Here is a 27,469-nt window from a genome sequence, read left to right as displayed (position 1 = left end):
TAAAATGGAACAAAACTCACTTAACAAATTTCTCACTTAACAGCATAAATTCTGTGCTCAGTTGTGGTCGCAGGTTGAGGACTACCTGTATCTTCAATGAGAATCCATGTGTTGGGCCCCACCCATTAAATAAGAATGAAGACAGGAAAGGATTGGCTGCAGGGAGATAGGTTTGATGGGGAAATGTCCTAAAAAATCAGCCTTCACTTTGGCTGACCACAGATGACTGTTCAGGGTTGGGAGAAGTGCACCCACCCTGGTTATCCTACTGGACCAACTGCAGGGTTCAGATAAGAGACATTGTTCTGCAATGGTTCTATGCAATCCTCAGTGGATCATTCCAGTATAGGAGAGGGGAGAAGATGTTGGTGGTTTCTCTTGATATATGGGATGCTCAGGAATTGGTCCCCTACTTCTTGATATCTCCATGAAGTCACTGAAATACATTTGTGAGGGTTTGGGGTTTAGTATGTCCTCGGACAAGCGCTGGCTCTTCGGCTTTGAAACGGAGATGAGCACCGGCCCCTAGAGTCGGAAACGACTAGCACGCATGTGCGGGGGAACCTTTACCTTTACCTTTTTATGATGATGAAAGTCAACTCTGCGTTGTCAGGTGGTATCTGGAAGTTGTCAGGATCTGAGTAGGAGAGGACAGAGCAAAGATAACTCTTAATAAGTCAAAATTGATACATCAGAATTCTTTGTCACCACCAGAATATTGTTTGAGAAATAAGCATTATAGATCAGGGAGCAGATTCATGATTCAGATATCCTTCGTGGCTCTTCTTGGGATGGCAGACTGAAATTATCACCAAGTGGATGTACGTCCAGCTTTAGCTAAGATGCTATCTGTGGCATTATCTGGGCAGCAGGAACTGGCTGCAGTAAGTCAAGTCCTCATCATCAACTTTTAGACTGTTGTGATGTGTCATATTGGGAGTTGTACTTCTGGTTGCTGCTCAGAAGCTAGAATTGGTTCAAAATACAGCGGCCCATGTACTTTCCGATTCCTAGCCTTTGGAACCTATAACTGCACTTGTTGCTGGTTGGTTTTCAACACAATTTAAAGTGCTGGCTGTGACCTATAAAGCCTTTATCAGAACAAATTAGATTGCTTAGGAAGAAACTGTTAAACAGTCCACAATTTTAGGAGGTTTGGGGTCTGGTGTGAGGCTGGCACTGGTTTTCTGTGGCAATAACAAACTGTGGAACAGCCTACCCCATGGAAATCAACCTAGCCCTTTTTTTGCGGACATTTCAGAAATTGTTGAATAACACATTGTTTCAGAGAGCCTCCTTCTGATTTTATCAGGCTTTTCATTTTTCTTGTTTTCACTTTTATGGTTTTGTCTATTGTTTTTATTGTTATCTATGAAGCTTGTTTGGCTTGCGTGTTGCAATGGATATTGTAACTAGTCTTTTTGTAATTATATACAGTATAAGTCACCAAGAGTTTCTGATTGTGGAGGGATAGAAATCTGTCTAAATTAATAAATGGAAAGAACACGGTTCTATTTTCATATCATTTTTTCCATATGCTCATACAGATTACACGAAGAAATTTATCAAGCTGAATCAGCCCCTTATAGTGTTCTGGTGTATTTTTTCCTTGTGTACCTTTACAGTTTAGAATTTTTTTTTTTAAAAAAAACACTCTTTTAATGTAACTCAGTTTTTTCCTTTGAAAATAGATAAATTCCTTCAAATATCCTTCACTCAGTTCTTTTAAGAGCATGATCTTTTTATCAAGAAAGTAGATTATGTAAGCATTATGCTTTTAAAATACAATAAATAGTGTATAGTGTTTATGTCTGAAAATCTGAAAAAATGGTCATAAATATGTGTCCATTACTTTTTTTAATGACTACATTGGTATATTGATTATATGCTTCAGTAGTCACCATGGTAGTCAGTTTCTACCTTATACTGAAACAAGAGATGCTGGTAGAATTCAATAATCCAGAAACTTTCTAATTCATTAAATCTCTCCAATTCATTTTGCACACTTCTCACATAGGACTTAATGTTTTAGATACTTTTCATCTTTAAACCTATTTTTCAGTTGGTTCTATTTTTTTTTAATAGTTAAAATTGGCTTCCTCCCTGGAATAATGGTAGCTAACAACCAATGGCTTTTGGTGGTGGGAGAGAAGGGGATAAAAGAGTACTTTTGAATTTGGCAAACATCAATATATAACACTTCTATTTGAAGAAAGTATGCCTACTCATCCCAGCTGTTAGAGATAGAATTGCCATAAGGTGTTTAGAAAGCTTTCAGTTGGGTAATAGATTTTTATTGAAGCAAAAGTATGAAGTCTTCAGATTTTTCAGTTAACTATAAAGCTTAATTGGTTGTAATAGCTTGAGAAGGAAGATCTCTGTTGGGAAATTATAATCGGTGATCTAGAAATAAAGAATAAGTGAGGTGTTTTATTTATTACTACCAAAAAGGTATTAGAAAGGAACTATTTCAAACACTGACAGTTATAGACAAGAAAAAGAATATTTAAATTACCTAAAGCTACCTTGACTTGCATTGACGATTTTATTATTTAACTTAGATTGATCAAGTATGGGTGCATTTGCTTTTTTTCAGTGGATTGTGGTCCCAACACATCGGGGTACTAAGCTGGAGAATGGGAAAGCATGAACTAGGGAAGGTGGAGAAAATAATAGATTATTTTTCCTGACAGTTAGAACAATCAACCAGTGGAACAACCTGCCTCCAGAAGTTGTGAATGCTCCAACACTGGAAGTATTTAAGAAGAAACTAGACAGCCATTTGTCTGAAATGGTGTAGGGTTTCCTGCCTGAGCAGCGGGTTGGACTAGATGACCTCCAAGGCCCCATCCAACTTCTTCTTCTTCTTCTTCTTCTTCTTCTTATTATTATTATTATTATTATTATTATTATTATTATTATTATTATTATTATTATTATTTTAATGTTTGCACACTGAAAGATGCATATATTTAGGACTTTTTCTATGAGAAAAGTTAAACGTTGGGAGACAGCTTACAAGATTTTAAAATCAATACATAAATATAGTTTCTTTCACCAGAATCCAATTTATCCAAACATTTGCCCACATAAATTAATGTAAAGATTTTCTACCAAAAATAGTTGTGTTGGCTTAGATATAAATATTGAATATAGTTATGGAACAATAGATATCAGTGACTATTAACCATGATACCTAGAAATGTACAGAGGTAAATATATTGAGAATTTTTAAATCTGGCAACAGTTCTTCACTTTGGAATCATTCAAGAACATTTGCCTAGCTACATTAGAAGACAGATTGGTGGAGTAAATTAGGGATTGTTGATTCAATCCATGAAATGGTTATTTTTGTTCAAGCAAAAGATAAAAAATTAATTAGTAGTCCTATTTTTATAGAAACAAAAACAACAGTAATATTTAAAATCACTCCCGATATATACTCAGGCAAATGTCACAATTTAAACTGGAACAGATTGCGCTTGGAATTTAACATCCAGTTTTGTAGGTGTCTTTGAAGTTGAAAATGGTATTTGATCTGCAAAATTAACATTCAGATATTGAAGAATGATAGTCATATAACAGCAAAAGCACTCATTTTTATGTCCATGTATTCTTTTTTAAAACATTAATCTCAATGTTTATTCAATTCAAATGTCTTTAAAGGTCAGATTTCCAGATTAGTGTTAAAAATTGGACTGTTTTAACAATATATGCACGGGTGCCAATTTATTTATTTAAAACATTTATATAGTCACCCATGTGGGTGGCTCTCTATGTCTTAAAGTCTTTATGAGTGAAAGAGTTTGCGCAACTATATTTCTTTAGAATAACCATGTGGCTTACATCCTTTTGATGAAGGCAGACAAAGGAAAAATAAAATGGAGTCAGGAATAGGCAAATTAGAATTCCTTTGATCCTAGGATGATAAAGCAGATCTGACTAAGAAGCCTAGGGGTATGCAGGGAGAAGAAAGGATGAATTACTTCTTGACCCATTCTCCTCATATTGGTATGAGGAGACATTCTTTCCTATAAGGCAGTTCCTACCTTTTGATTAATGTTCCTAACAATATGAGTCCCCTTTTGACAACTGGCAAAATCTTGCTTTAAAACACTCTGCAAATTCTTTTCCCATACTGTGGCTCAAAATCTATAAAATGTGTGCACTGTTCACAGAAAAATGGAGCTGGTGAAACGGGGATGAGCACCGGCCCCTAGAGTCGGAAACAACTAACACGCATGTGCAGGGGAACCTTTACCTTTACCTTACTGAATATTAGAGCAGGGCTTTTCAGCCAATGGTACGGGTACCACCTGTGGTACATTGGCACCTGGCAGGTGGTACACGACCATCCTAGAAAAGTGGTAGCAGGGGAGGGGAATGAACTGAACCGGTGGCAGCACCACACAAGCCTGAGCGAGAGATTGCTGGAGCTGCAGGACTGTCAGGGCTCAATGGAAGCACCAGGATCAGCGCCAAGCTCCAGCTGGAGCTTGGCGCTGATCCTGGCACTTCTGAGCCCAGAAGAAGCACCGATCAGCTGGAATGTTGCAGCATCTCCAGGGTCTTGTCATTTACATTCAGATGCTTGGCAACTGATTCATATTTATGACAGTCACAGTGTCCCAGGGTCATGTGAAGTGACCAAAACCTGCTGCAACCACCTAGCAGATGGGAGGGATAAAAACCAAACACCTCCCACCCGACCTCTGCTGCCAATCCTCAACAGAAATGCTCACAACTATGAAAACCTTGGACAGGAGGAAGAGCACCGCTGGGAAGGCAGGCAGATGTCTTGCTCGGCTGTGGCTTGGGGGGCACTTTTTTCAGTGCCATTGTAACTTTGAACAGACACTAAGCGAACTGTTGTAAGTTGAGGACTACCTGTACTTCACTTTTTCCCCTTTTTTTTTGGTCATCAAGTTTTTGACACCTTGCTAGGCGACTGGTGGTACTCGGATGTTGCCATATCCTAAAAGTGGTACAATGGGTGAAAAGGTTGAAAAGCCCTGTATTAGAGGACACACTCTAGGCAATGATGGGATTCAGCTGGTTCGCACCACTTTGGCAGAACCGTAGCTAATTTTGTGTTGCCCAGGCCCAGAATGGACTTCCGGAAGCAGCATCCACACAGAGAACTGGCTGTTCAAATATTTGAATCCCATCACTGACTCAGAAGTGCTGAATGTATTGAAGCTTGAGAAAAGAAATGTGAAGAGGAAGGTTTGAGAGTTGTCTACAGAAAGATGAAGCCCAGCTCCAGTGTGATAAAACTACGATGATCTATGGGAATTACACAAATTATTCCATATGAATATTAGGGGAAAACTTCCTACTAGTTAGAATTTCTAAATATTAAGGGAAATTCATAAAACTGTTATTGTAGAAGTCCTTAAAAGATAAGGACCTATCACTTGAATTCTGTCATAAGATTGCAGATCTTATGGCTTGCAGAACCCAGAGTCTCTTTCAACTACTGTACAATTTTGTGAAGGTTAAGAAAAATAAGGGTAATTACCGGTAAATAGTAAGATCAGTAAACAGTAACTGTTATGTCTAAAAGTTTGATTCTTACTTGCTATAGGGATCATATACAGTATGTTGAAGTTAGCCTTAGTCATAAGTTACTAGTGGCATCACCAAGCAATAGGATGGTGATGGATTTCTCCTATTTTGTGTTCCAATCCTCTTTGAAGACTGTGCTCTTCTTTGGCCTTCTCCAGGTTTTTTAGTTAAAAATTTCACTTTTATATTGTGACAAACTATTCATTGTGTCATCTTGAATTACTATGCTTTCTTTTTGTTTTAGGGCTGAGAAAACAGAAGTTCTGAATGAAGATCTTTTGCAGGTACTATACTGATGGGTTTTTTTTCCTGATACCTTATGCTTGCCATTGTTTGATATTGAAATATTGCCATACAGGAAATAAAAAAACAGTCTTCCAAATAGACGTTGCTGGGACCAAGAATGACAAAGGTATCAGGAATAAAGTTGATGTTTTTAGGGTAAGGTCTCTAATACTATTTTTTAAAAGACTCAGTTGTTATGTATTTGAACGCTATTTCAGTTATAAAATGAATTAGGAAATATTAAAATATATGTTTTATTTTTTTTAAAAAAAATTTTTTTGCTAAATGCAAATAGCTTTTTGACACGTCATTATCTTTCTAGTAAATGCTATTTTCAAGAAAGACTAATTTTCTTCAAGTTAAGGTTAACTCCAAAGCAGACTCACTGAATATGTTGCTGAATTCTGTGATACTCTGTTTATAGAAGAGATGTCTGAAATATGTCCCTAATCAAGATAATGGTTTCTGTGTTGGGATCAATTAGATTCAATTGTTGGGAAATTATATGAAAACATAACATAGGATTGGGACTAGGAATAGGATTAGGATTAGACTGAGCCTAGACTAGTCTCTAGAGCTGCCTTTCCAAGTATGGTAGTCTCCAAAACTTTTGAAGTTGATCTTCCATCAGCTCCAACCAACTTGGCTAATAACCATGCTGGCTCAGATTATAGGTATTCTTGTCCAAAGCTTTTGAGGGACATTGTTTTAGGAAAAGCTACTTCAAAAAACAGTCCCTTCCAGATACTAGGCCATTCATGTGTAGGCTGGGTCACACAAAACAAAACACAATCAAGTCCATTATATTTTTGTCTCATGGACATCTGTGACTCCTGCCATTGTGATAGCTGCTTGTGTATGTACTACCTAGGCCTTATGTTCCTATTCAGAGATTTTAAATGTAAAACAGATGGTCATAGGAACAACATGAGGATATATAACTAACCTGATTTTTATGTAATGGGTTGTATGGTTGACATAAGGGACGCGGTGGCTCAGTGGGTTAGGACACTGAGCTTGTCGATCAGATGGTCGGCAGTTTGGCGGGTCAAATCCTGAGTGCCACGTAACAGAGTGAGCGCCTGTCACTCGTCCCAGCTTCTGCCAACCTAGCAGTTCAAAAGCACGTAAAAATGCAAGTAGAAAAATAGGGACCACTACGGTGGGAAGGTAACAGCATTCTGTGCGCCTTTGGCATCTAGTCATGCCGGCCACATGACCACGGCGACGTCCTCGGACAAGCGCTGGCTCTTCGGCTTTGAAACAGAGATGAGCACCGGCCACTAGAGTTGGAAACGACTAGCACGCATGTGGGGGAACCTTTACCTTTACCTTACCTTTATGGTTGAGATAAGTCTAATTTTTATGTCTGCATTATCTAAACTAGCTTTCCCCAAAAAAAACTGCTTATATTTTAATGCACTGGCCCTCTACCCTGTGAAATACCTTTAAGAGTACACCTGCCTGACTCACTGATCACTTGGGTACTAAGACATAATAACCGTCTTTCAGATGTATTTGTTTGTTTGTTCGTTTATGAAAGGTATACAGCCATTTTATACATTACAACAAATTTAGGCCACATAGAGCAAAATCAATCATGCAATACAATTAAAACAAAAACAACCCAAATGGCAGAGGAAAAGCAACCATTAAAAGATAATCTAACATGTAGGATCCACGTACAAGTTTTTAGAATTCTTTTGAACATGGCCCGGGTAGGAACCAGGTATACCTTGATGCAAGTGGGGGCAATGGTGGGATTCAAATATGTGAACAACCGGTTCTCTGTGTGGATGCCACTTCCAGAAGTCCATCCTGGGCCTGGGCAACAAAAAATTAGCTACCAGTTCTGCCGAACTGGTGTGAACTGGCTGAATCCCACCACTGAGTGGGGCAGGTTCAATCAGGTGATACTGTTTAATGAATGAGGTCTGAAGCATCACAATGCTGCTTAATCTTGTTGGCTGGGTAGATGGTCCCTGAAGATAACCATTAGCAAATGCCCATTTTAGTTCCTTCCATCTCCATAGTTATTTGATGAGAGAAAATACAATAAAGCTGTCATAGTATGTCATTTCTGTCAAACCAAACTTTTTTAGCTAATTCACCAAGGGACCTGAAAAATCATTGTTGCTCTAATTAGATTTTAGATTGATTTGTTTTTAGCGCACAGTCTACTCAAGATACAAAGCACTGACTCTTATTTTAGAAATATAATTCAATAAGATACCTGAAAATATGAAGTTCACATATATCAAGTGGCTTCATCCCTTTGAATGAAACCTATGTTAGATTTTCCATCATGCTTGACAAAAGGTACATCAGTTGTACTGATATTTATGTTTGAGTACAAAATGTAAAACGAAAAATAACCTTAACATTCTTGGTTTTCCAAAGTCTAGTCCTGATTACAGCTTTCATTAACCCCAAGTGAGATTCACTTCACTCCAGGATTTATCTGTTGCCCTTTAGTGCTCATAAATCATTCTATAGCTTACCTTCTGTGACTCTGTTCATTGAGAGAGAAACTATTATTGGGGCAGGAAAAGACAAAACAAACAAGAAGAAGTAGTTAAATGTAATACAAATTTATTCAACCTAACAAGATTTAATTTCTATTTTAAGACATTTAATTAAAATGAATGCTAAAATAATTGGTTCCTTGTTTCCTGTTGAATTAGTTTACTAAGTGCAATAGTTTATATATTATTGGGATAGAAAAAAACTAATGCGCTATTCATACTAAGTCTGTGATTCATGCAAAATCACAGTTGTTTTAATGTATGAATCTTGGTTTTCTCAATAAATCAATATGGAAGATAAGCATGGTAGTCACTGCTTGTTTGGTGATACTAGTCTTGTGAGGATTTTTTCTTTTAAAATTCCTGATCTTCCCTTGTACTTCTATAGACTAATTAGGGGGTTGGCCCAGTTACAGCAACTGAGAAAGAATAAGCTGAGAAATGCCTACTTTTGCTTGTCTGTTGTAATCAGCAAACAACTAATTCTACTTAACTTCTTTAAAGTCCGGATGTACCCACTCACACAAACCACGTTATGGCCTAATACTAGGTCTAGGCATGAAAGATATACTTGTGTTAAGGAGCAATGTGATATGTTCACGCATTTTGCATAGTTCAGCATGCTATTAAAAAGAGGCTGTTTCAGAAAGCAAATTGTAACTTGAGTTATGAAAACGTCTGTCAGGTTGGCCGTGCATAGCCTGAATTTACTTTGAGGAGCAGTTTATCTTGAGGAAGAGGATTTGCTTTGTGGAGAGTTGCATGCTGGGAGAAGAGGATGCATTTTTCTGAGGTAATATATAAGATGTCCGTCCACAGGTGGAGAAGCGGTTGGAGCTGGTGAAGCAGGTCTCCCACAGCACGCACAAGAAGCTGACGGCATGTCTTCAGGGGCAGCAGGGATCGGATTCTGATAAGCGCTCGGTGAGAGATCCTGGTATCCCCTGTATCAGGGAATAGGGCTCTTTAACTTTGAAAAGAGAAGGCCGTGGAATTAAGATGCAAATACCCCTTCAAGGGGTTTTCCACTTTCGTGTGTATGTGAATTCTACAAGAATATGGTGGGAAGTGAACGATTCAGAATACTGGTTACGTGGAAGCAGAGTTGTTTTCTGAATGAGAGATGAAAAGGCTGGGATGTCATTGGTTCTTTTTTTTAAAAAAAAATCATAAAACAGTTGCTTTTGTTGCAGAAGAAATTGCCTTTGACGTCACTTGCTCAGTGCTTGATGGAAGGTTCTGCTATCCTAGGAGATGACTGCCTGCTTGGGTAAGTTCCCAGGCCAGTGTCTGTGGAACAGCTACCACTTTGGGAGGGGAGAAGCAAGGAAGGCATTTCAGTCACAATAAAGTTTCCCCATTTGGGGAATTGGCTCATTTGAAAATACGTTGAGTGCTTGTGGTAAGGTTGGAGTGATTAATTTTATGGGTCTGATTTCCAGCTTTTCCTCATAAAGGGGAAGGCAGCTCACAAGTGCAAATCACCACATACAGGGAAAAAAATTAAAGCCACAAATACAGTGTAATAAATATTTTACCCTTCTTCCCATTTGAATTGCTTCAACTAATTGTAAATAAGCCACCACTTTTTCCTACAGACCTCTTTAGCTTAGAACTTTATAATCCATTATGATCGATCGCCAGCATGCAACCTCAGGTCAGATAAATCGAGGGATAAATCAGAGCATAAAGCTGGAACAGCATGTAACCATGTCTTACCACCCACGATTTTTACTGATTATTTATTTATCACTGAAAGTGACTTTTCAATGGAAAATGTGTAGTAAAATCACAAATGTGACAAGCCATAGAAGCCCCCTTGCTCTGCAACCTTGAGTCTAAAAAAATGGCACAATCCTTATTTGTTAGTTTGTTTTTTATTTATCAAATTTATTTGCTGCCCATCTCATGGTTCAGGTGACTCTAAGAAACATTAATGTTAGACGTCTGACCTGACCTGCCTCTGAGGAACATCTCTTGGATCAACTGCTCTCTTAATCCATTGCTTGCTTTTTCCCTTGAAATCTGCCTGTTCTCCTTGCAGGAAGATGCTGAAATTATGTGGAGAAGCAGAGGACAAGCTAGCGCAAGAGCTCATCCACTTTGAGTTGCAAGTTGAAAGGGATGTGATAGAGCCACTGTTTGTGTTGGCAGAGGTAAGAGTTGCTTACTTCAAAGTGAATCTCTGCCCCGGGTCCTTTAGGGCATGGTTTGGTATAAATGTGAATGGATCTCTAGCAGATCTGAGAACAGTGAGCATCTGTTTAGGGTTTATATCATCTGCAAGGTACTTCACAGAGGAATTAAGCAGAGTTTGTTTTCAGTTTATTTATGGAGATACTGTCTGGTTTAATTGCTCCCAGGTTTATCCTGCAGACAACATAAACAAGTACTGGTAGTCTTCACTTAACAACCGCAATTGAGACAGGCAACTCCATTGCTAAGCAACATGGTCATTAAGTGAAACATCAGGTGCCTGCACCAGACTTATATGTTCTATGATTCTGTTTCAGTCACCGATGGTCATTAAACTGCAACTTGTGACTTCCTGCTGGCTTCTCCAATTACTTTGCCTGTCAAAAGCTGGCTGTGAAGCTTGCAAACAGTAATTAGGTGACCATGGGAACTACCTGTAGTCCAGCTTTCTTTCATTCATATATACATATGCATGTGAAATTCTATTATTATTTTTCTCTGCGACTGGTACCGTGGGACAGGAATTGCAGAGCTGCTTTCTCTCTTCTGTGCCCCCACACCATCTTTCCTTGTGCTCTTATGATATTATGGGCCAAAGGGTTCTGAGACTTTTCAGAGTACATGGCCACCTGGCTGTGCTTTGTGATTATCAAAATGCCACACATGTGGAAAATACCAGGTTGTAAAGCTGTTCTAGGTGGAGGCTTCTTTTCTTTCCAGCTCTGTTCCTTAAACACCAGTGGCCATTCTGAAGGCAATGGTGGCAAGTTCTCTTGCTGGCCATGTGAGTATTCTTATGGGATAGGAGCTGTCCATGGTTCTGGGATTGGCTGTAATGCTAGGCCTGCGAATTTACTATAATGTCATATAAGCTCAGTACATAGAATTTGCAATGCAATCTTATTATATATATATATATATATATATATATATATATATATATATATATATATATATATATATATATATATATATATATATATATATATATATATATATATATATATATATATATATATATATATATATATATATTCCCTATATAACCTTCTCTTTTTTCAATTAAAAAATACTTCAGGTAGAAATCCCAAATATTCAAAAACAGAGGAAGCACTTAGCAAAATTAGTCCTGGACATGGATTCATCCAGGACAAGGTAAGACACAATTTTTTCTCATTTGCCTTTGCAATGCCAAGTCTTTGTTTGATTCATGTGTCTGTTTTTATTGCTGGACTAGTTTTTAGAACAGGTTTCCTTAGGGCGGCTTTCAGTATGGAAAAAGAAAATCCATCCCAGATGGAGTTTTATGCTAGACTGACCTGTCTCCTGTCATTTATACATCAGGATTGTACAAATGTGTGCTCTCTCCATTAGCCTTCAGTTTGTGTCAGCAGTGGCCATTGTGGCACAGGGGAAAATCTGTTAGTGCTGGCCTTATAAATTTTAAAAAATGGGGGGAAAGCTTCCTCAAAGATTTAATTATTTGCATAGATTAAAAAACATCCAACTCACACAGAATTTTTTTAAATTATAAAAAAACTGGAACAATACAATGAAAGAACAAAGAAATATGCATCCAGAAAAAGAATAAAAGAAAACAGAATGTTACAGGGTTTTATTACTATCCTACCCAAAGCTTGGGGAAATAATCAGGCTTTCAGGGGTTTCCAGAACATCCAAGTGGAGCAATATGGGCTCTCCATGGGTGGGATGAAGGTAACTTGAATAAGGCATCTCTTTCCACCTAGAGAGCTAGAGTCACTAAGTGATCTCCAGTAATCAATCCCTATTCTTAGAACAGCAAAGACAGTAGAATTCTCTAATCACCATCTGGATCAACTAAATAGTGATCTATAGAATTCTATTATCTATGCTATTCTAATCCAAAGAGATTGTTTTCAAAGTTCCAAAGAAAAGAGAACAGGAGGATTTTCATTTTCCTTGCAATACTCTGTCATAGATTTTCAGTCTTTACTGTTCAGGGAAAAATTAATATTCAGATTTGCACTGACATAGATATGATTGCTTCATTGTACTTTTATTAGTCAGAATGCTTGCTCTGATTAGGCCAAAAGCATTGCTCTCTTTCACACCTTCTAGTTGTAGAATCCATGGCTGAGATGTTCATCGATGGAAATAATAAAACAAAATCCTTCTAGTGTTACTGTGCCCTTAGTCAAGCTATATAGTGACTGTGTGCCTGAAGAAATACACGTTGCTTTTTCTTTCTTGGTTTTCCTCAAAAATCAGCTATTTTTGCCCTCTTCTGAAGGAGCTTTGACATTGCCTTCAAAAATTGAGAAATTTGAAGTCACCGAGCTGACATTTTTGTGGAGGGGAAAAAAAAACAACCTCTGAGAGATAAGCACTTGAAAATGTTGGCATCAGTTCATGGTAACAAAAGTGTCTTTGTCCTTAAAATGAGAGGGAGTGTGCTCCCTTCCATGTGACATGATGGTATATTGTTCTGGCAAGACAGGAAGGAACAGTACTAAGATAGGTCCTGTGTCCCACTGAACAGCCTGTATCTTTGTTCTTCTCTCTCCTACAGATGGCAACAGTCAGCCAAGTCTTCAGGTTTGTCAAGCAACTTGCAGCCTTCGGGTGCCAAAGCGGACGCTCTCAGGGAAGAGATGGAGGAGGCAGCAAACAGAGTGGAGATTTGCAGGGTATCTCCCCTCTCCTCTTCTCCTCTTTTTTCTCATTCTAGCCAATTGATTTCCAGGGGGTGGCCAGAAAGTAGCTGCAAATTCATTTTTTATTATATGTAAATCTGGTATTTGGGATGGCACATCATCAAATTGGGAAATGGTATTTTTGTATATTTGCTGATTTGTCTCAAAGAGATTATTAAAAGGAATATCAGTGGGTTAGGACGCTGAGCTTGTCGATCAGAAGGTCGGCAGTTTGGCGGGTCGAGTCCCGAGTGCCGCGTAACAGTGCCGCTCGTCCCAGCTTCTGCCAACCCAGCAGTTCGAAAGCACGTAAAAAAAATGCAAGTAGAAAAATAGGGACCACTCCGGTGGGAAGGTAACAGCGTTCCGTGCGCCTTTGGCATCTAGTCATACCGGCCACATGACCACAGAGACGTCCTCGGACAAGCGCTGGCTCTTCGGCTTTGAAACGGAGATGAGCACCGGCCCCTAGAGTCGGAAACGACTAGCACGCATGTGCGGGGGAACCTTTACCTTTACCTTTAAGAATTCCTCTGCTTCTTGGGACATATTTTAAACTTTCTGTAAAAAAATAAGGAAGCATCTAGCAACACTTCAGGTGTGGTTGTGAGTTTGAGTTAGAATCAGTGCTTTTCTTTTCTTTTTCTTTTTTTGTGCTTTCTGCAGGATCAGCTCTCAGCTGACATGTACAATTTTGTGGCCAAAGAAATAGACTATGCAAACTATTTTCAAACTGTAAGTACCCGAAAGCCTGGCTTTTAGCATCTTTGTCCCTCTTTGGCTTCCTTCCCCTCCTCTTTGTAATTCTGTGGTGCCTTCTAGATCGTGTATTCTTACAGCCTACATCCCATTTTATTTTTTTCTCCCAGTTAATAGAAGTGCAAGCAGAGTACCACAGAAAGTCATTAGCACTTTTGCAGAATGTGTTGCCTCAAATCAAAGCACAGCAGGGTAAGTATGGTGCTTCTCAGGTTACCGTTGCCGCTGTATACGAGACACATTGTGGATTATTTGTTCAGGCAACGTGACGCCTGTCTTTTTTCTCAGGATGATTCAGTTCTCTGTTAAGTATAAAATCCATAAACTTCCACTCTGCTATTGTTGGCTTATTTACCAAACTAGATAGTGAATAATAATCACATCCAGTTAATAACACCATGCTGTCAGAATACCCCAAAATGATATATTACCACTAAGACTGATTACCACCACCTTATTCTAAAATGCAAGGACTCAGTGGGATCTACAGATAGTCTTAAGTCTAACGACCATGGACCACTGAGCAACACAGACATTAAGGGAGACATCACATGACCGTGACAGACTGTCAGTCACACTTTTGCTGTGATTGTTAAGCGAGTTACCATTGGTCATTAAGCAAGACATCACATAACCACAATCTGTGATTTGACTGCCAGCTTTTCCATTGACTTGTTTGTCCAAAACTACCAATCACGTGACATTGGGATATGTAAACATCCACTGGTCGTGAAGTGCCCAAATTGCAATCATGTGACACAAGGATGCTACAAGTATTTAAAATGAAAGCAAACCCTTCTAGCCCTGATGATTTTACTTAGTTTGGTAATGAAATATCTGCAAGAAAACAACCAAGCTCAGATAGCATCAGAGACTCCACAATGTAAATATGTATAAATATATAAATGAATTCTGAGGAGCCTGAATCTAGACCTAAATAGGAGAAGAGCAAAAAATAACTGCAGAAAAATTCCACTTCCTCTTTGTCTGCCACATAAATGAAACACAAAGAAGAGTGACGGATTTTGTCATCCTTCTGTATGCAGTTGTTAGGAGCTACAGAGGAAGGAAGAGTGGCGTTGAGTAGCTCAAGTGTAGCGAACCTGTTCTGTTTTGATTATATCTTTTTTTTTGAACTGCCTTCTACAGAAGCTTGGATTGAAAAGCCCTCCTTTGGGAAGCCCTTAGAGGAACATCTCGCTGTCAGTGGCCGGGAGATTGCCTTCCCTATTGAGGCCTGTGTCACTATGCTTCTTGAGTGTGGCATGCAGGAGGAGGTCTGTACAGATTGCTTGCTTGCCTTTTTTGAGGTTCAATTTTATAGCTAGAGATTCCTAGAATCCACTGGGCTTTGAGTGACAGATCAGTTACATAAACAAACAAAACATCTGAGTAGGGGTTAGAGAAAGCATTCATTCTCTTGTTTTCAGAGAACCTGTACTATATGGCCCCAAGTGTATATCATGGCACCTCATCAGATTTTACTTTGCTTCTCTTTGGTTTGCAGGGTCTGTTCCGAGTGGCCCCCTCTGCTTCCAAATTAAAGAAGCTTAAGGCAGCGTTAGACTGCTGTGTTGTGGATGTTCAGGAATATTCAGCAGACCCCCATGCTATTGCAGGTAGGGTATCACTTTTTAGCCTATCAGATGGTCTTCATAATGAACGACAAGAATTTGGACCATAGATGGCACTTCCAGTGGGAAATGCAGACCAAGGACAAATACTGATGGCCAGTTTATGATATGGAGAAGTGGCTGACTTGCTCAATGTATGCTAATTTCAACAATTCAAAGATAGATTTTGAACTACTTTATGGTAGCTGTTGCACTCCCCTATCTACCGATACATTCCATTGTTACAGAACAAACTCCTTATTTTTTATATACCTGCATTCTTGTGGGGTATGTCAACATTTGCTAGTTATAATATTAGAGCAGAATATTACAGTGGTCCTCAACTTAAGAACCACAATTGAGATCAAAATGTTGGTTGCTAAACAAGTTGGTTGGTAGGTGACTGATTTTGGCTGATTTTACAACCTACTGTATTTTGGCATGGTTGTTAAGCGAAACACTGCATGATTAAGTAAAACATCCAGTCAAATGAATCCAACTTCCCCATTAACTTTGCTTGTCAGAAGCCGGCCGGGAAGATCACAAATGGAATCACATGCTGCAACCATTGTAAATTCATGCTGGCTGTCAAGCACTCAAACTTGGATCATGTGACTGGGAATGGTGCAATGGTTGTAAGTGCAAGAACTGGTTGTAAGTCACTTTTTCGGTGGCATTGTAATGGTCACTAAACAAATGGTTGTAAGTCGATGATTTGTTGTTGTTAGTTGCGAACTCGTGTCCGACCCATCGCGACCCCATGGACAACGTTCCTCCAGGCCTTCCTGTCCTCTACCAAAGTCGATGATTACTTGTGTCTATTCTCATAATCCATCCAAAAACATATTTCTATTGAAAATGATATGATTGATTCGAAGACCTTAAAACATTTTCCCTCTTTTGAATTCTATTTATTTAATGGTATGCTATTAAGCCTATTAATAGCAATAGCAATAGCACTTAGATTTATATACCACTCCATAGTACATCGATCTCTGAGCGATTTATAAAATTTTACTCTTGTCTGCTAATATTGCACAAGGCCAAAAGAAGGATAAGAAAAAGATAAGCATTTGAAACAAGAAAAAGTTCTTTCTGTGTTTTTGTGTATCTTCTACAGGGGCACTGAAGTCCTATCTTCGAGAGTTGCCAGAACCACTCATGACCTTTGAACTTTATGAAGAATGGATTCAAGCCTCTAAGTGAGTTCCTGAAACAATTTTTCATAAAGCCAGGTTTCTCTGTGTTCCAAAGTTTTGCCCCCTGCTGTCAAATTAGAATATAAATAAAATGGCAACCCTGCAGAGGTTTCTTTGGGAATAAACTCTATTGAACTTTGTGAAAGACAGGTGCCGGGGAAACAGCATGAAATTCTACTTTTTTTTATTCTATCAGAACAACCCTGATGTATTTTGTTTGTTATTTTACTATTTATTTTGCAATTTTATTTATTATTTGATTTATCTGCTACCCTCTCAACTAGCTTGCTATTGAATTAATCTCAGTTATTCTTTCTTTTAGCATTCAGGACCAAGACAAGAGATTGCAAGCACTATGGAATGCCCTTGAGAAATTGCCTAAGGCCAGCTACAATAATCTAAGGCAGGTGTATACAAGCTGAAGAATATGGTTTTGTGTTGATTGTACTAGTCATGGAGGCAAATATTCTACCCCAAAAGACAATCCCTTTACAGTATGATACTGTACTAGAGTCAAAGAAGAAAGAACACTGGGGAGGTCAGCATAGCCAATCCAGAAGTTTGCAAAACTTTATTATATCTGCTATCCCTATTCATTCATTCATTCATTCATTCATTCATTCATTCATTCATTCATTCATTCATTCTACACACTTCCCATTTTACTAACATCTTAGCAGAATTACTTTTTCCCGATCAGAAAAGAAATCAAACATTGCTCAAAAACCAATATACAAGAATATACAAATATATCTACTAAACTGTTTAACCTATTCAACTTCTCAGAGAGAAACTGGCAATGGTTGTGAAAGTTGCTGTGTCTCGAGTCTCTTTTCTGTATTCTTTTCACTAAAGCCCCTTTATTCATTTGTTTAACAGCTTGGTTAACATTTATTTCTACTTTTAAGGGCTCAGCACTTCATAATACGAAATCATAAAAACTAAACAAATACCATAGAGTGGATTCTAAGAAAAGTTCTAGTGGCAGCCCAGGTCCTACCAAAAGCTTGGTGAAACAAGATGACTTTAACAGCCTTTTGAAAGGCAAGGTGTTCCACGAGGAATGCCATCATGAAAGTGGCAAAAATTATGGTCAATGCATTCTTTATGGATCATACACAAATACTAAAGGTGCACAACATATCATTCCTTGTACTAAATGATATATATATGTCAACTGGCACCCACAAGTAGATGTATTGATTTGTCATTGTTAGATTTCTTCATTGTGATCTATGATTCACACCCAGGGTTATATGCCTATGCCAAATCCCATTTTGAATCTTGTAGATTTTGCAGAATGGTTTGGTAGGAGCCCTATTGCTCACATGTGTCTTCCACTGAATCCGTCAGTCTTGTTTTCAGCTATCACACAATTAGCACATCCAGCCTGGAACTGATCATCCTTCTGTTTTATCAGTGTTCTTTTTTCTTAGTTTCTTTAATCATCTCAACTCTTCTTCACAGTTTTTTAGAGCTGTTCATCAGGACACCTCATTCTTGCTCTGCAGATGTTCGGCCATATGTCTATAAGAGACTGTTCTGCAAATGCCAGCAAACTTTCATTCTTAGGCATGCATTAAGTGTATTTTTTGACCTTCTAAAGTTATTCACTAGACACTTGTAAGCAACACAGTGTTTTCACTAAATGGACACACACAATTCTTTTTTTTATGAGCCACATTAAGATCAACAAACTCCAAAAGTATTACAAGTTGTTTGTTTTTCACCACACCATATATTTTTCATGGTGGTTCCCTCATCTTTTCAAGTGATTAGTTGATTGAATGGACAATGGATTCAGTTGAATTCTCTAAGGCCACCAGGATGTTCAGCACATTGGTCACATTGAGGAAGTCTCCCATGAACGATTCAAGATATAGTCAAGGACAATTACATGTATTGGTTTTCTATTCCATCCTCTTCTCACATTCTGCCAACCAATCATGTATTTGAGTAATCATGTAACAGACATCATTTGCAAACATCCTTAACACTTTTCACTCTTCCAAAATGCTTCTTTGAAGCACATTTCCAGCCTAATATAGCCTTTGTTCTCTTAATCAAATAGATCCAGATTTTCTGGAGGACTCAGATTTTGCCCAATATCATTAAACCTTGAGATCCACTTCAATCATCCCATTGTGTTTGTCTCTCTGAATTTGATCATTATACATTTTCAGTTTAAAATCTCCTTCAACATTACTCAGGTTGGAGACCATTTCTCTAGCTCTCCTTCAAAATGCCTCCCAATTGTACAGTGAATGGTTAGGCTGCACATTCTCTTGATTTTGAGGTTCAACCATTTTTTCCCCCAAAAGGTAGTGGACCAGTATGCCAAGTTGCTATTATTTCATCCATTTCATCAATTCCAATACTAGCTTTTATTTGTGGAAGAAGGTATCCCTATTTCTATCATGGTACCCAGAGGATAAGAAGCGTCATTCATTTTTTTCTTCAAACAGAAGACGAATATTTTATTAAGCAGAATACTAGGTGAGCCCTTCATGACTTTCCCAATTTCCAATAACTGACATAATCTGTTATGGATTCAATTTAGTTTAATATTTATTTTATTTTTTTCATCTTCATTTTATTTACTCAGTTAGCATACTGTGGATTGGAAGTACCTAAACTTCAAAACTCAATATTGAGTCTAAATGATATAAGAAGCAAAATCAGGAACAAAGTAATTGACAAGCATAAGAACAACAATATTACAAAGGCCAAGTATAGAAGTTGCAGGAGAAATATAACACTTGAGAAAACAACTCACAAGCCGCTGAATTTTTGCATATGGAGGACAACCGAATCCCCTTTGCCCCTTGTACTCATAGTTAATAAAAGTTATATCTTAATAGATTGAGAAGCTGGTAAATTACTATCATCCAGTCTCAGCCCTTCAAGATAGTCCAGACAGGACACCCAAATCATGAATACTATGACTGCCTTTACTGTAAAGTTACATAAACTGCATCTTGTAACTCTAAAAGCACTTTCCCTCTCCCTTGCCTTTACTTTCCAAATAATTAGGGAGGCTCCCTTCTGCTTTTACCACCTCCGTTCCTTCTTTGAACTCTCTCATATCCAGTGCTTTTTTTGTAAAAAAAAAAAAAAAAAAGTGCCGGAACTTACACAAGTCATACAACCCGCCTTGCCTACCCTACAAGGTTCCATCCAAAAAAGGTGCCGGAACTCCGTTCTGAGCATTCTATGAGGGAAAAAAAGCCCTGCTCATATCAGACGACTCTTAGGGTGCGGCTGTTCCTGCTATCTCCCAACATTATTCTCTCAACCCATTACATCCAGTGATGTAACAATGGTAGAGAGAAGTGAAGGAGAAGAATCTGGATCTGAGTGTGAAATAACTGACGCAGCCAACAACTTGCTAGGAAGTAGTACAAATTTGTCCCTGGTTTCAAACAACTGTTTGCTTATTGCCCACACAATTATATCTATTTTCAAACTGCCATCTGATGCCAAGAGAAAGTTAGATGAATTAAAATCTTTGATAGAAAAAAAGAAAACTTCAAACTCTGTAGCAGCTGTCAAAACAGCTAACATGGATTGTGTAACAAAAGATATACAGCAGATAGATAACAGGACAGGTAGTCCTTGCCTCATGGCAACAGAGCCTGGAATTCCTGTCCTAAGTCACAATGGTTGTAAACCGAGTTACCCTCATGACCAACCCAATTTTATGAACTTTTCTGCGGCAGTTGTTAAGTGAATATCACAATTGTTAAGCAAGTCAGTGCATTCCTATGGGCACTTTTTATCAGAAATAGGGCAAAAAAGCCAGTTTCTCCGGCAAAAAAGGCACCATAAGTCACAGAATGCTGCAGCCAGTCATAAAGAGACAATTGCCAATCACCCAAAATGCGGTCATGTGACCACGGGGAAGTGCTGCTGTTGGAATTCTGGAACCGAGTCATAAGTATGGTCACTAAGCAAGGACTATCCGTACTACATCTCCTCTATACAGCAAAGAGGCAGAATACAGACTTTAGCACCAAAGGACAAAGTGAAACATACGTGAAGGTGAAACAGTTAAAACAGTTTAAAAAACCGTTAAACAGTTAAAAATAATAATGCTGTGTGTTGCCATGATTCACATTAATAATCAATGAAACACAAAATAGGCTATCGTGAATGTTTTTAAAGTTTAGCGAGAACTTTGGCAAGTTGCCACAAGAGTATTTCAAGATAGTTGCGCCTATCCTCTGCTAACCTTTGGGAAGAATGCCAACCAGAAAACAGAGAGAAAGATAAGGCCCTCGTATGGTAACACTAAAACTGAGCCCCTCCAATACCCCAAATTGCTTTTCTAGGAAGAGCAGGGACATATAGTAGCAGATCTTGAGGACATTACAGCAAGGTTACAAACAGCATTTTCAGCTGCTAATTCATTAAACATCATTTTACTTCTATATGAGGGGGATATTTTCCCTGGGCTAAACGAGCCAGTCTCTGTACCTGAGTCACCATCAAGAATATTTTAAATGTGTGAGATGCTCCCACTCAATAGCAGGAGGTGCTCTAGTATTAACCTAGTTTTAGGAGAATTTACCCTGCCGCCAGAGGCCATAACCATGGAGTCCCTGGAGAAAGAATTGTCTTCATGGCCTACCCTTCAAGAAAGCCCTAGTCCCAGCACTAAGGAGGAAAGGTAAACTTCAATTTACAAGATTGCTCTAGCTAGCGTCTCAAAATAATACACTCCTAGTAGAAACACAATCCATTCTTCACTTATTAGCATGATCCTTCCCTTGAGATACCATCTAGATCCTCATTTTAATTAATTAGCCCTCAGGTAGGGCTATTTAACTGGTGTGGGAACAACTTGCACACTATCAGGAAATGTTAAGCTTTTTATCCAAATGCAGGGATAAACATAGGAGCCATCTGAATTAGGTCAGCAGTTTGTATCTGGGCCACCTTTTGATTTGAGTTCTCTTTTTTTCCCCAAGAAGACACAAAATAGAAGGATAATAGAAGTATTTATTTCCTCCTTGTAGATCAATGGTCAGCAACCAATTTGTTCTGCTGCAATTTGAAGACATTTGTAGAGTTCATCTTGTATTTAATCCCACTACAATAAGAAACACTCTGAAGGTGGTAAACTGATATGATACCTATATGTGTAATTGTGAGTTACTGAAAAGGACATTATTGATCCCAAACAAGCAGGCTTCCAGGTGGATAGATCAACAATTTGATCACTGCCTGGGATTATACCTTGCTGAAAAGTACATCCAATAATCACATTCAAAGTTATAAGCAATGTTTGTTTATTTTCAGACAGCATTTGACTCAGTCTCAAGGACCACACAAGGGCAGTTTTGAGTAACTTGACAGATGCCTCCTCCTTTTAATACATAAGCAATGTGAGAAGATGGGGTTACGCTCCAGTAAATTCTATCCGTTCCTTCAACATCCATGCCCTAGAATTAGCAGAAAGAAAAATTCAATTATGTGGGTGATGCAGCAGTAATTGAAAACTTCGACATCCTTTTGCAAAAGTGACCATAAATTGAGTGGGGTGGAACATTAAAATGTTTTCCCACAATAAATGAAGACACAAATGGATACTTAATAAGTATACAATCCAACAAGTTAATCAATATTAGTTCTGGGGGTTGTTTTCCAAAACAATAGAAAAATAAAAGGCTCAAATTATCCATGCTGCTTTGAAAACCCAGGGGAATGCCCCTATTTGGTCCACCTTTACATTTTACAACAAAGGAACAAATTCTGTTAGCTTTCCTTACAGCCGTAATGGTTGCTCCCAAGTGCCTGTCTAAGGTAATTGCCAAGTGCTGAAATTCGGACCTAGTCTAGAGTACTAACAGTTTGGATCAATGTTACTTTAAATCCAAATGGGCTACTTCGGATATTACTGATGGATAAATTTCTAGGAATTTCACTTTTCCTAAGGATGGCAGGTCCAGACCCGTGTCAGACTTTCATCATTTCAGCTTTTAAATGGTTCTCAGTTCAGGAGGGTGTCAGTTGCTCATCTTGCAGAAGCAGGTGTTGCAATATAGAGGAATATCTTGGCCCCTTTTTTGAAAGTGAATGAGACATTGTGAGTTATCTACTACTTTTTTATTTTGTGTAATCTCATGCTAAAGCATTTGGTTGGTGGCATTTTAGCAAATAAAGTTAACCAGACTGAGCTCATGGTTTGTACCCCAGCACCTATACGGTTTTCTCACTTCAATTTTAATTTGATTTCATCTCACTGCAGGTACCTGATCAAATTCCTTGCAAACTTAACTGAATACCAAGATGCAAACAAAATGACACCAAGCAACATAGCCATTGTGCTGGGGCCAAATCTCCTCTGGCCTCAGGCAGAAGGGTAAGAGGTTGAAACCAAAGGCTTTGCTGTGTTAAATTGCTACGTGTTGTAACCTAGGCATGTGAGCTCTGGGACAATATTTTATTTGCTATCCTTTGCCGATATTGATTTTAATAGGAATACTCTGATCGGATGGCTGCGTCTTAATGGTTTCCTACGCCTAAAAATGTTTTTTTAGAGAATGGGACATGGCACAAGGCAAGGAGTGCCGTAGAAGCAGGACACAAAGCAGGCTAATTTGAAATTAGAAGCAGGAGATCTTCAGGTTTTTTCCAGGTGCTCAGAAGAATCACTATTCTCATGACTTTCTCTTTGTGGACCTCTTCATTCATTTCAGAAACATCACAGAGATGATGGCAACAGTCTCTCTACAGATAGTTGCAATTATTGAACCCCTTATCCAGCACGCTGATTGGTTCTTTCCTGGAGGTAGGACACTTTTCATCCCATCTACTCTTTTTGGATGCCTCTGGGTCAAACCACACCAGAGCTAGTAGTGAGAGTTAGGTATTAGTTCTGTTGCTTGTGCAGTTCTTTCTCACTTACTACCTGTTGTGATTCAGGGTAAGCCTGTGGGTTCGGCAGTTGGGTCGGACGATTCAGAGGAGGAGGAGGGGGGGTGTTGGAGAGCTTGCTGAGGGTGTTGGAGAGCTTGCTGATGATGGCCTTGAGGCTCCGCAGAGCCCTCAGCCAGGCCCCTGCCATCTGGTTACGACGCAGACCCAGCTGTGTGAGCCTGACAGCATGGATGAAGATGACCCACAGCTGGCCCTGTTCAAGGACGCCCGACGCAGGACGCAGTCAATCAGGAGTAAACAGAGGAAGGCAATGGGGCACCTCGGAAGGAGGCAGAGAGAAGCCACGCCCTGAACTGTTTAAAAGGGGAATGTGTGGGAGGGCTGGTTTGCTGAAGGCAACCGTTTGAATAGCTCCTGTTTCATGGTTCGTGTCTTGTTTTGCTCTGTTTTATGTTAATAAATTTGGCAGGCTTAGTTCCAGCCTCTTGCCATTTGTAAAGGGGTTGTCCCTGCCTTTTCTGCAGGGCCGGTAGTAGGCTGGTACAGAACACTACCTACTGTTCCTCCCTACATGACTAGCACCTCTGTAACAATTAGTCAGGCCACAGTGTCTAAGGCTGTAATTTGAAAATAAGAATTGTGATACCAGCTGCTGGAGAGCCAAGATAATGTGGTTTAATGCCTTCTCTTTATATTTACTTTTTGAAAAATACTTTCACCTGATAAGTCCCATAAGAATTTGCTAGTTTGCCTTCTCATATGTGGTGGTGGTGGTGGTGTGTGTGTGAGTGTGTGTGTGAGAGAGAGAGAGAGACTCTTTCCTACTGGGATGAGGTTCTTCTCTGAGATGGAAGTTAGTCCATGGTATGCCTTTGTTTGCAACATATGCAGTGCGTGACTATTTTGCTGTCTCTCCAAATTAGACATTGAATTCAACTTGACTGGGAACTATGGAAGCCCTGTGCATGTGAACCACAATGCAAACTACAATTCTATGCCATCACCCGATATGGACCACGCCGACCACAAGCACTCAGATCAGACCCGACGACCACTCAGTGTGGCCACGGACAACATGATGCTTGAGTTCTACAAGAAGGATGGGTAGGGGCTCTTTTGCTTTGTTGTGAAAAGAGTATGGAGACAATCTGGGGTGCAAGCTAGAAGTGTTGGCTATGTTGGCTCGGAGTGCTACTTCCTAGGTGAAATAATGGCTATGTTTTAAGGAGTACAGATGCCTCATCACCTTGTCATAACATCTCACCCTGCTCTTAAGTGCCTCTTCCATCCCCAGGCATGAGACTTATGGCCTGCTGAAAAGAAATATGCTATTTTTCCTGCCTGCTTGTCTGCCTAACTGCCTGAGTAGTCCTCTGCTAATGGTATTTGTTCTATTGGACAAGTTAGGTGAGAAAGGTTAGTTTCGGAAGTTGGCAGAAGCCAGGGCAGTGATCTATGAGGCCAAGGATTATGTTCCAGTTATGCTTACTCTGACATATCAGAAAGTCATCCTGAGTTAGCCAACTTTTCCAGAGGAAAGTTGTGCTATCTATCTGTGAACTATGAACTAAATTAATTATGTAACTGATCACAATCTTATCTTTTATCTCTATCCTAGTAGAGAATTAAGGGAAGTTGTGCTAGGAGATTCCCAAAGCAATCTCTTCCATGATTGACAGTCTATCATCATCAACTCCCTTTCTTCTGTTACCATCAAGATTAATTAGGAGTAAAAGACTAGTACACGCATTGGTGAAGAAATAAGCCTGGTCACGGTGATACTTATAAGATCCTGTTTTCACCATCCCCTTGCAGTGTGACAATTTAGCCCAGGATGCTTAATTTTTATCATGTGTTTCCTACTGCCATAAGAAATGCAAGAATAGATCAACATCCATCTGAGGTCTTTGGCCTGAGCTTCTGTGCCCTGGGTTCAGAGATTATACTATGATTTGGTTCTTCCAGTTCATGAGAGCATAAACTTACTTATCATGTTTTAATCATGTTCTAATCATGTTTTAGCTTGGTATGTGAACCCACCATAGTGCTGGGGGGGGGCAGTTCTGCTGACATGCTATTCAGGCTTGTTAGCAGGAGTGGAAAGGTTTTCTAGCTTCCCTGTGCAGCAGCTATCCAGTTTAACCTATGGATGCTGTTGAACCTTCATTGTCTAATAATGACAGGCATTTGTCTCTTGTTTATCTGCACAAAGACCAACCAATACTGGCAGGCATTTCCACATTCTAGGACAGGGGTGTCAAACTGCCGGTCCATCGGCCGGATGCGTCATGCGGAAGCCACACCCATCCCATTGCCGGCAATGGCAAAACCAACCCGATACGTTGCACGACATCACGTGACGTCACAAGTTTGACATGTCTGTTCTAGGAGATAGGCACCTGGCTTTCACTCTTCAAACAAATTATTATTATTTGTTGCCTTAGAAAGTGGCAGCACCTGGGTGACTTTGTCTGGACTCAGAAGCTAAGCAGTGGCCTTTGCTGCTACTGTTACTGCTACTACTGATAGTTAACAGCTACATTAAGTGGCATCCAGCAAATGCCAAGGCTATAGGCAAGGCTGAGAATTTTTTAAAAAAAATATCAGAAGGGGGTAATGACAAGCCACTTTAATCCTACTACAAGAGTAGAGTTCAGCTTGAATAAAGTAGTCATATGATATCATATCATATCATACCAAAATAACAAAAAACAAGAAGTAGAAGAAAACACAGGCAAAGGTCATCTTAACCTAACAGCTCTTTGAAAAAGTTTTGAATTTTTAAAATAATTTTCTAAAACTACCATCCCATTGATATCTCTAAAATATGGAATAACAAAGAGCCCCTTCCTATATAATATAGCAGGCTGAGCTCAACCTGAGAGCAGGAAGAAATCCTGTAGGTAATTGAAATTGATCTCCTAACTCTGTGGATCTCCAGAATAATCTCTGTTTGGACAAACTAGACTCTCTCATTTGAAGTAAATCTGTGTTGCTTAGCCCTCAAAATGCCTTGCCCAGTCACTAAGTAGGCCATTCAGCATGATGTTTCTTGAGCAGCCTACTAACTACCCTATCCTGTTAAGTGATTCACTGAGATTGTGGAAAGTAAACAACATTAACCCTCTTCACTGCCATAACCTCTTACACTTAATAGCGACTGCTGTCCTTCGCCTAGATAGGATCACATTCACTGCCAGATTTGTGCCACCAACGCACTAGTTATGTGTTAGCTCTCATTTCCATGAGAAACATTGTCAGACAGGATGCTCAGGAGTGGCTCTGTGAGCAGCCTTCCACATCTTGCCATTTGAAAGCTAGACCTGAGCCTTAATAACTTCTTCTGTGACTTAAGTTGATTTTGAGGAATCATCAACAGATGAATTTGTTATCTGCGTGTTACCAGTTACATTTGCACATCACGTTGAATAATAAAATAGTAAAGCAGCAAGCATGGATAGCTAATGTCCCACATATGAGCTCTTCCCCTCATTAAGCACAAATGTCCAGGCCAGTTTATCATCAACAAACTAATCTGCCCCAAGTCTTGGACACATTCTTTGGCCTGCAGTGGCTAAAAGAAATGTCAAGCTTTTATGAAAAGTGAATAGGTTTGGATATTACATAATCTATTTCCTAATATAGATTCCCTAAAGCAGAGACTGGGAACTTTACTTTTTTAATGAAGAGTCAGAAATCTGAGGGAAATCCTTTGAGAACCAGAGACAAAGTTAGGAGATATTGATATCCTTTGAAGGACGTGGCAC

At 39.2% G+C, this 27,469-nt stretch overlaps 1 protein-coding gene across 1 annotated transcript in view; it reads left to right on the top strand.

Moving 5' to 3' along the window:
- ARHGAP44 (Rho GTPase activating protein 44) overlaps nucleotides 1–27,469 on the top strand; it is a gene marked incomplete at its 5' end in the record, with an annotated part of 106,448 nt that overhangs the window by 55,786 nt on the left and 23,193 nt on the right. The window contains 15 exons of the mRNA XM_083352336.1: nucleotides 5,813–5,852; nucleotides 9,198–9,302; nucleotides 9,572–9,648; nucleotides 10,423–10,534; nucleotides 11,653–11,729; nucleotides 13,126–13,243; nucleotides 13,916–13,984; nucleotides 14,119–14,200; nucleotides 15,158–15,285; nucleotides 15,516–15,627; nucleotides 16,742–16,823; nucleotides 17,143–17,229; nucleotides 23,071–23,184; nucleotides 23,522–23,613; nucleotides 24,626–24,806. Of these exons, the coding sequence (XP_083208462.1) occupies nucleotides 5,813–5,852; nucleotides 9,198–9,302; nucleotides 9,572–9,648; nucleotides 10,423–10,534; nucleotides 11,653–11,729; nucleotides 13,126–13,243; nucleotides 13,916–13,984; nucleotides 14,119–14,200; nucleotides 15,158–15,285; nucleotides 15,516–15,627; nucleotides 16,742–16,823; nucleotides 17,143–17,229; nucleotides 23,071–23,184; nucleotides 23,522–23,613; nucleotides 24,626–24,806 (1,476 nt within the window). The remainder of the gene's footprint in view (nucleotides 1–5,812; nucleotides 5,853–9,197; nucleotides 9,303–9,571; nucleotides 9,649–10,422; nucleotides 10,535–11,652; nucleotides 11,730–13,125; nucleotides 13,244–13,915; nucleotides 13,985–14,118; nucleotides 14,201–15,157; nucleotides 15,286–15,515; nucleotides 15,628–16,741; nucleotides 16,824–17,142; nucleotides 17,230–23,070; nucleotides 23,185–23,521; nucleotides 23,614–24,625; nucleotides 24,807–27,469) is intronic.

This window comes from Vipera ursinii (assembly GCF_947247035.1).
Source record: "Vipera ursinii genome assembly, chromosome: 2".
Classification (NCBI taxonomy): Eukaryota; Metazoa; Chordata; class Lepidosauria; order Squamata; family Viperidae; genus Vipera; species Vipera ursinii.
Note: the sequence above shows the minus strand (reverse complement) of the source record. Positions and strands in the feature narration are given on the sequence as shown.